At 43.0% G+C, this 9,754-nt stretch overlaps 1 protein-coding gene across 1 annotated transcript; it reads right to left on the reverse strand.

The window, feature by feature from the left end:
* Positions 1-719: 719 nt before the first annotated feature.
* si:ch211-212k18.7 (cell wall protein DAN4) lies at positions 720-9,754 on the reverse strand. Its single transcript, XM_034165252.1, has 6 exons — positions 9,596-9,754; positions 3,561-4,006; positions 3,268-3,387; positions 2,608-2,674; positions 2,255-2,425; positions 720-1,776 (listed from the first exon to the last, which is right to left on the reverse strand). Exons 1-6 carry the CDS (start codon positions 9,648-9,650, stop codon positions 1,637-1,639), a joined length of 999 nt encoding a protein of 332 aa, XP_034021143.1. The 5' UTR covers positions 9,651-9,754; the 3' UTR covers positions 720-1,636.

Genomic DNA, 9,754 nt, shown 5'->3' on the forward strand with positions numbered 1-9,754 from the left:
CAAACACAGTGATCTTTGAGAAGTTAAATTAAGTTTATAAGAGTTACAGAAAGTGTGCAAGAAATATTTAAACAAAATTAGGCAGGTGCATAAATTTGAGAACCCCAACAGAAAACACATACATCAATATTTAGGAGATCCTCCTTTTGCAGAAATAAGTTTTGACTTTGAGCTGCTTCATGTACACAGCTCCTAGTTTCAAACCTCAAGTTTGACACGTCCATAAATACAAGCGCACCCCGACACACACACACACACACGGTGTGGGAGCTGTTGTCAGGTTGGAGTCAAAACTAAAAAATGCTCCACATTATTTCTATAAAAGTAAAGTTTGGACCATGTGTGACTGAACGTTCTGGAGTTTAGGTTTTGGTTAAAAGTGATGAGTCGAGTAGTTTGACTTTGTTTTGTGAAGAGGAAGTGCAGGGCGACATTTAGAGGAATGTCACCTGACCAGAACCCAGTTCAGCAACATTTCATGTGACTAAAGACAGAACGTCTCGAGGCAGCAGGAAGTGAACGCAGCACGAAAAGAAAAGAAAAAAAAACAAAAAAACAAACCCAACCAACCATCCACCTGGTGTCTGAAGATCAAACCAACCAGCTCCGCGGTCACATCAGGAGCTGCAGCACCTGACAGGAACCTTCAGCAACATGAAACCTTTCAGATTTATGTGTTCGATTCCCGCTGAGGAGATGAGAAGAAGCCGCAGACACGGTAGCAAACTGATCGGTCTTTTATTGGCACAGAGAGATGAACAGATTAAAAAAAAAAAAAAAGTGCTGAGACAGAAGCTCCCTTATTTATTATTACAACAAAAACACATCCGAACCTGAGAAAGACGAGCCTGCGGCTATCCATGACCTCTGACCCCCACACACCGACCTTCATCCAAACAGCTGTGCTGCAGTTTATTTAAAGAGTCAGATGTACATTTGTGATTACAGTGAAGTGGTGCAGAGTTTAGTCCTTTTATTTTATTAACCTCCACAGGAACAAGCCTTAGCTGGGATTTTATTTTGAAAAGCTACTATTTGACATCAGCTGGTTGCCGTTAGTCTGCTGCCAATCACGTGCAAAAACAAGTTGCACTTAGATGACGCCCTCTGTAAAACTCCGCCCCCCACGCAGCTTCAAGATCATTAAAACCAATCATTCCAAGGACCTGAAAGCATCAGTTTGTGCATCATCGCAATGTACAGCGCAGTCAGCCAACACGGACGGGGTGCAACAGAGAAAAAAAAAAAGTCACGAGAGGTGGGCAGTGATTGGCTGGAAATCAGTGCAGTTCCCTTTGTGCTGATCAATAATGCTGAAGAGCTTCCCTCACTTACCGATTAACCCCTGAATCGATCAAACATTACAAAAAGCGCCACATTAGCTAGCAGAGAGTTTGACAAAACATATTTACAGGTTCCACAGCATGGTTAGAGTTTGGCGGTAAAAATGGAACATGAAGCTTCGCCAGAACAATCGTGTCGTCTGCATATAAACAGCGTCTCGGGGGGTAACGTTTAAAGTTCACACACAGACTGGCCATTCGGAAAAATCTCACCGCCGTTATGGTAAATTCAAAGCGGTTCAAAATAGAAGTGCCCTTTAATACCAGAAACAGTCTGTGGCCCGGCCCCGCCCTCACAGAGACTGGTAGCCATCGGTCCTCTTCCTGCGGCCCAGCAGGTAAACCACCACCACGATGATGACCAGCACCAGCAGCGTCACACCCACCGCGATGGCAACGCGGTAATCGTTGGGGTCACTGGAACAGTGATCAGCTGAAACACAAACCAGGGTTAGCGTTAGCCGCGCTATACACACAGACTCCAACCTGGAATCATGACCTCTGGTTACCCTCGACAACAAGCAGGAGGTCAAAGATTCCAGATTCTTTTACTCTGTAGCTCCCTACACCACCACTGGGGGCGACACTGAGTGGGTAATGCTGCGTTCCATTGTAGTTTGACCTTGACTCAGACCGGGAAAAGTGCAACAGAACAAATAATTGGCAGAATTCCACATCAGGAACTCCGACATCATCCGGGTCAATTTGCTTCAAGTGCCAACTCTGGTCGTGGATCTTTCCGACAATCTCCCCCCCCACTCCCTAAATGTTGTTGAGAAGGAGCTCAGTGTTCCGAGCATCCACACTGGGAATGTGTTTAGACCGGAAGTTAGATATACAGACTTCCAACCAAATGCAGCAAGAAGCCCGACTCGTGTTCCCAGTTGGGACAAACCCAATCTTCTACTCACAAGAGCCGAATTTGTTGTTGGAGACCTGGAAGGCCTGCAGCTGGACGTCAGTGATGTCCAGGTGCAAACCGTGGCCCATGTAGACCGAGTCGCTGCGGCACGCGTAGCAATGTGCCGCTTGAGCTACGAAGAGTTCCAGTGATGTGTTCTTCTGACTGTAGGGTTTGGATGCTGGAAAAAACAAAAACATTCCATCAGAATGACTTCTTGGTGTCACATGAAGTCAAACCTGCCGGACCGCATAGCGCCGCGAGGCGGAGCGCCGTGACAGTCGGCACATTGGACACAGTTCAAACCACAGGAACAAGGAAGCTGGACACAAACAAAAAATACTCAAGCCAGTCACGACTTACCTCCTTTGGCTAAAGGGTACAGGAGCGTAAAGGCCAAGGCTGTGACGTAGCCCTTCCCGGAAGAATTCTGAAGAGGAGAAACAAGTATTTAGGACCCGGCTTTGGTGATCGGAACTGGATTCATTTAGTTTCCACATCAACAGGTTTCAGGATTTTGTAAACTGAGTTTTAATTCTGATAAAGTGATGACAAAACTGAACTTGTGTCCTTCCTCAGATTTTTAGACAACAGCTTCTCCTGCGCTCCCTCACTGCCCATGTCCAAGCACTAGTACTGTGTGGGACAGAGGGGTCGAGGGACCGGTTCCCAAGACTGAGCCCATCCAGACTAAACAGACTGAGGGCTGATGGTCACATCCCCCCAAGGGGTGCAACTGGTGACTAATGAACCACCTGAAGCTGCTTGTGTGGTCTAACCTGACACTCCCCCCCGCCCTACAAACCACCAACCAAATCTGGATCCCCTTTAAGACTTGACATTCAGTCTCTAATCCTCTGGATTAGTCTCCACAGGTCTAGAAACAAGCACCAAGGTCGATCCTTGCCGGTTCTCAGTTTGATGTCAGCACTTTGAGTTACGGTATGAGTTTTGTTTGTTTGATCACGTGGCCCCGCCCTTCACTGTTAAACTTCCACTGAATACGTAGCCGAGGAGACGCACCTTGCTGAAGGTGAAGTTGACTGAACCTTCTCTGAAGGTCAGATCGAGTTCTGCCGTCGTATCGCTACAGACCCCGCTTGCTCTGGTCTCGTTGGGCATGACGTTGAAGGTTCCATTAGCCTGAAAATAAGAGCACAGCAGCGTTAACGGCCGGCGTGGACAACCACGCTACTAAAACGAAGTCAAGACTTGTACAGCAGAGATGACATTTGACCTCACGGGGTCATGAAACACAAATACAAAGACGTCTGATCAAGTTGACCTTTTCATGTCGCATGATGAATGAGATTTACCTGAGGCGTCGCCAGTCGGATCTGCAGTGCCATCTTAGCCAGCAGACAAATCACCTTTTTGTCCGAGGTCACGTTGTAGCTTCCTACAGTTAATGGGGTAGAAGAAGTAGGCGGTATAGGTGCAGGTGTGGTCGTCTTGGCCGTTGTGGGCGTCGTCTTGGTGGTGGTAGGCGGCGTCTTGGTGGTGGTGGTAGGCGGCGTCTTGGTGGTGGTGGTAGGCGGCGTCTTGGTGGTGGTGGTAGGCGGCGTCTTGGTGGTGGTGGTAGGCGGCGTCTTGGTGGTGGTGGTAGGCGGCGTCTTGGTGGTGGTGGTAGGCGGCGTCTTGGTGGTGGTGGTAGGCGTCTTGGTGGTGGTGGTAGGCGTCTTGGTGGTGGTGGTAGGCGTGGTACTACCAAACCAACCTGCAGGCCTCATCGTTGCAGAAGGAGTGGTGTGTCTTCCTTTTACTGATGTCAACAACATCAGATGAGAGATGACAAAAACAAAACAAACAACGCAAAGCTGTTTAAAAAAACCCGTGTGGGACACCAGACGGCGGTACATCTTAGCAAATATTTGTTGTCCTCTTTAGAAGATGATCTAAAGACCCAACCACTGGGTTCTCCTAGTCTGAGGATAAATGTCCAATCCTGAGGACTTTTACTCCTTCTGGACCATTATTACATCTCCAGAGGCCTCTGTATTTAATCTCAGCCTTTTATTTTGAAATACTTCAGATTCTTATTAACGTTTCACAAAAAAAAAGTTCTTTTTTATTTTGTCATCTCATTCTCACCCCTTAAGGCTGTTCAACTTTTCAAATTTCAAACAGACTAAATTTTGTTTCTGGGTGATTCTTTGTTTTTTTTTTTTTGTATGAAAAACAGAAAAAAGGGGAAATTTCACACTTTTATAGTTATCTTTACAATGAAAGTGTTTTAAGAAATTTGTTCTAATTAGTCTATGATGACTTTTTCACCTTTTTCCAGCATCATTATATGCAAATATTGCCATTTTGTGCTTGTCCCCACACACAGACTTTTGATCTTCAATGATAAAAATGAATGGTAATGAAACATTTTTTCTAATGTTTTAAAATATCTCTGAATAAAATATCAGTAAAATAATCAAAACATAATTGGGGTATTCAATGTCATACAACTGTTGTGATTTTTTTTTTTTTTAAACAAAATGTAATTGTCCCACACTATTGCTGTAATTTCCACCACAACACTGTAATGTCCCTTTAAACAGTTTGTATGAAAGATTGTTTGAGTAGTTTCTATGGAGATAAACAGTGACATCAGAGCACATGTATATAGCGCCAAATCACAAACAGCTGCCCCAAGGCGCTTTATATTGTAAGGCAATGGTGTGGTGGAAATTACATTTACAAGGCCAATAGTGCCCGTAGTTAAAGAATCACCCTTCTACTGAATCATTATGTCGTTTCAAAGTTACATCTCGTTTTAACAGAGAACATGGGGGGGGGGGGGGTGTCTATAATCAATATTTGATTTTCCTTCTCACGCCGTCTGTAGGAGCGAGTGTGCATCACGAGGCTTTGAGATGACCGGATGTTCCCTTTGACTTTGGGATTCGTCTTCATGTCATTACTCAGGTTTAATTCCACTTCCCTCGTTCGGTTTCCAGTTTCTGCCACACTTCTGTTTTTAGTCATTTATTCCCTGATCAAATCCTCGGCTGTTGGAGTTTTACTGCCGATAAGCTCATTCAGGATGTGGATCTTTGGAACTTCTTATTCTGCTCTCAAGAGATATTCCACATAAATGTTAACATGCTTAATTTAAGTTCTCCGGTATTCATCTCTTCCTTTTTGACTGGTCCTGGTTTATGTCATCAGACCAAAGAGAGACTCCGGTCTGGGTTATGCTGCGTTTAATGCACCGCCAGAGTGGGGGGAAAATTAAAATCTCAATTAAAAAAACTGCATCATTTCAAATCTAATGCACAAAGTGCACATGTGTGTGTGGGAAAAGGTCTGTTTTCCAACATTCCATAAAATCCATAACAGCAGAAAGATGTGCTGGTGATCACCGTAACAACACCAGAACAATAAAAAACCTTAAATTCTTAGTTATAAGACATTAAAATCAATTTTATTTATATAGCGCCAAATCACAACAAACAGTTGCCCCAAGGCGCTTTATATTGTAAGGCAAGGGCATACAATAATTATGTAAAACCCCAACGGTCAAAACGACCCCCTGTGAGCAAGCACTTGGCTACAGTGGGAAGGAAAAACTCCCTTTTAACAGGAAGAAACCTCCAGCAGAACCAGGCTCAGGGAGGGGCAGTCTTCTGCTGGGACTGGTTGGGGCTGAGGGAGAGAACCAGGAAAAAGACATGCTGTGGAAGAGAGCAGAGATCGATCACTAATGATTAAATGCAGAGTGGTGCATACAGAGCAAAAAGAGAAAGAAACAGTGCATCATGGGAACCCCCCAGCAGTCTACGTCTATAGCAGCATAACTAAGGGATGGTTCAGGGTCACCTGATCCAGCCCTAACTATAAGCCTTAGCGAAAAGGAAAGTTTTAAGCCTAATCTTAAAAGTAGAGAGGGTGTCTGTCTCCCTGATCCGAATTGGGAGCTGGTTCCACAGGAGAGGAGCCTGAAAGCTGAAGGCTCTGCCTCCCATTCTACTCTTACAAACCCTAGGAACTACAAGTAAGCCTGCAGTCTGAGAGCGAAGCGCTCTATTGGGGTGATATGGTACTACGAGGTCCCTAAGATAAGATGGGACCTGATTATTCAAAACCTTATAAGTAAGAAGAAGAATTTTAAATTCTATTCTAGAATTAACAGGAAGCCAATGAAGAGAGGCCAATATGGGTGAGATATGCTCTCTCCTTCTAGTCCCCGTCAGTACTCTAGCTGCAGCATTTTGAATTAACTGAAGGCTTTTTAGGGAACTTTTAGGACAACCTGATAATAATGAATTACAATAGTCCAGCCTAGAGGAAATAAATGCATGAATTAGTTTTTCAGCATCACTCTGAGACAAGACCTTTCTAATTTTAGAGATATTGCGTAAATGCAACATATTTGTTTAATATGCGCTTTGAATGACATATCCTGATCAAAAATGACTCCAAGATTTCTCACAGTATTACTAGAGGTCAGGGTAATGCCATCCAGAGTAAGGATCTGGTTAGACACCATGTTTCTAAGATTTATGGTGCCAAGTACAATAACTTCAGTTTTATCTGAGTTTAAAAGCAGGAAATTAGAGGTCATACATGTCTTTATGTCTGTAAGACAATCCTGCAGTTTAGCTAATTGGTGTGTGTCCTCTGGCTTCATGGATAGATAAAGCTGGGTATCATCTGCGTAACAATGAAAATTTAAGCAATACCGTCTAATAATACTGCCTAAGGGAAGCATGTATAAAGTGAATAAAATTGGTCCTAGCACAGAACCTTGTGGAACTCCATAATTAACTTTAGTCTGTGAAGAAGATTCCCCATTTACATGAACAAATTGTAATCTATTAGACAAATATGATTCAAACCACCGCAGCGCAGTGCCTTTAATACCTATGACATGCTCTAATCTCTGTAATAAAATTTTATGGTCAACAGTATCAAAAGCAGCACTGAGGTCTAACAGAACAAGCACAGAGATGAGTCCACTGTCCGAGGCCATAAGAAGATCATTTGTAACCTTCACTAATGCTGTTTCTGTACTATGATGAATTCTAAAACCTGACTGAAACTCTTCAAATAGACCATTCCTCTGCAGATGATCAGTTAGCTGTTTTACAACTACCCTTTCAAGAATCTTTGAGAGAAAAGGAAGGTTGGAGATTGGCCTATAATTAGCTAAGATAGCTGGGTCAAGTGATGGCTTTTTAAGTAATGGTTTAATTACTGCCACCTTAAAAGCCTGTGGTACATAGCCAACTAACAAAGATAGATTGATCATATTTAAGATCGAAGCATTAAATAATGGTAGGGCTTCCTTGAGCAGCCTGGTAGGAATGGGGTCTAATAAACATGTTGATGGTTTGGATGAAGTAACTAATGAAAATAACTCAGACAGAACAATCGGAGAGAAAGAGTCTAACCAAATACCGGCATCATTGAAAGCAGCCAAAGATAACGATACGTCTTTGGGATGGTTATGAGCAATTTTTTCTCTAATAGTTAAAATTTTATTAGCAAAGAAAGTCATGAAGTCATTACTAGTTAAAGGAATACTTGGCTCAATAGAGCTCTGACTCTTTGTCAGCCTGGCTACAGTGCTGAAAAGAAACCTGGGGTTGTTCTTATTTTCTTCAATTAGTGATGAGTAGAAAGATATCCTAGCTTTACGGAGGGCTTTTTTATAGAGCAACAGACTCTTTTTCCAGGCCAAGTCAAGATCTTCTAAATTAGTGAGACGCCATTTCCTCTCCAACTTACGGGTTATCTGCTTTAAGCTACGAGTTTGTGAGTTATACCACGGAGTCAGGCACTTCTGATGTAAAGCTCTCTTTTTCAGAGGAGCTACAGCATCCAAAGTTGTCTTCAATGAGGATGTAAAAGTATTGACGAGATACTCTATCTCACAGAGTTTAGGTAGCTACTCTGCACTGTCTTGGTATATGGCATTAGAGAACATAAAGAAGGAATCATATCCTTAAACCTAGTTACAGTGCTTTCTGAAAGACTTCTAGTGTAATGAAACTTATTCCCCACTGCTGGGTAGTCCATCAGAGTAAATGTAAATGTTATTAAGAAATGATCAGACAGAAGGGAGTTTTCAGGGAATACTGTTAAGTCTTCTATTTCCATACCATAAGTCAGAACAAGATCTAAGATATGATTAAAGTGGTGGGTGGACTCATTTACTTTTTGAGCAAAGCCAATAGAGTCTAATAATAGATTAAATGCAGTGTTGAGGCTGTCATTCTCAGCGTCTGTGTGGATGTTAAAATCGCCCACTATAATTATCTTATCTGAGCTAAGCACTAAGTCAGACAAAAGGTCTGAAAATTCATAGAGAAACTCACAGTAACGACCAGGTGGACGATAGATAATAACAAATAAAACTGGTTTTTGGGACTTCCAATTTGGATGGACAAGATTAAGAGTCAAGCTTTCAAATGAATTAAAGCTCTGTCTGGGTTTTTGATTAATTAATAAGATGGAATGGAAGATTGCTGCTAATCCTCCGCCTCGGCCCGTGCTACGAGCATTCTGACAGTTAGTGTGACTCGGGGGTGTTGACTCATTTAAACTAACATATTCATCCTGCTGTAACCAGGTTTCTGTTAGGCAGAATAAATCAATATGTTGATCAATTATTATATCATTTACCAACAGGGACTTAGAAGAGAGAGACCTAATGTTTAATAGACCACATTTAACTGTTTTAGTCTGTGGTGCAGTTGAAGGTGCTATATTATTTTTTCTTTTTGAATTTTTATGCTTAAATAGATCATCAAGGCAAACGATCTTAAAGTTAATGAGGAGAAAATGAAACCATTTGATTTTTTTCCCCCCCAGAGGTGAAGGCGGGACATTCAGAGTTCCCAGCAGTCCTTAAACGCAGCATTGGAGTGACGTCATACACAAGTTATTAAAAAGGGACCTTCAGTCTGAACACTGAGTCATACTTTGTCCCACACGTTGCAACGCTGCCTTTACTCAAAGTTAAAGACAAAAATAAATAGTTTTAGAAATTAAAACGCACTTAAAAACATAAAAAAAAATACTCGTGAGTTTTGTTTGTTTGAGAACTTTGTTCCAAACATTTAAAATTGTCCTCACATTTGTCAATTTTTTATAAACTCAAATACAGTAATAAAAATTTTACTTATTTTTAAAAAGTGACACGTCCCCCCCCCCCCCCCCCCGGGGGGGCCTGAGGACACGTGACTCACACGCACGGCGACCTGGAGGAGGAAGTGCGTTCCCTAAAAACCAGGAAGTCACGGTGAGGGCAAAAACAACAAACTTTGAGAAACACGTAAAGTGGGCGACACCCACACCGGGAGGTGGACTTCGGGCGCCCCAACAGGCCGTTAAAGAGCCGTTAACGAGTCGTTACCTGAGAGCGCGCAGAGCGCCACGAGGCCCAGCAGCAGCAGCACGAGCGTCTTCATCGTTAACCGTCGACTCCAACGGCCCAGGAAACCCGCCAAAGAGGGAACGTACCGACGGCAGCGCGCGCCTCCGACTCAATGAGCGACAGCTGCGTGCGTCCGCA

Source organism: Thalassophryne amazonica, unplaced genomic scaffold, assembly GCF_902500255.1.
Source record: "Thalassophryne amazonica unplaced genomic scaffold, fThaAma1.1, whole genome shotgun sequence".
Lineage (NCBI taxonomy): Eukaryota > Metazoa > Chordata > Actinopteri > Batrachoidiformes > Batrachoididae > Thalassophryne > Thalassophryne amazonica.

What these genes read in the sequence shown, in the direction of transcription:
- si:ch211-212k18.7 (XM_034165252.1), bottom strand. Translation starts at nt 9,650, where the DNA reads ATGAAGACGCTCGTGCTGCTGCTGCTGGGCCTCGTGGCGCTCTGCGCG. An exon ending in GGCGCTCTGCGCGCTCTCAG is followed by an intron (nt 4,007 to 9,595) that starts GTAACGACTCGT and finishes TGTTGACATCAG; the next exon opens with TAAAAGGAAGACACACCACT. An exon ending in GTACCCTTTAGCCAAAGGAG is followed by an intron (nt 2,426 to 2,607) that starts GTAAGTCGTGAC and finishes TGTTTTTTCCAG; the next exon opens with CATCCAAACCCTACAGTCAG.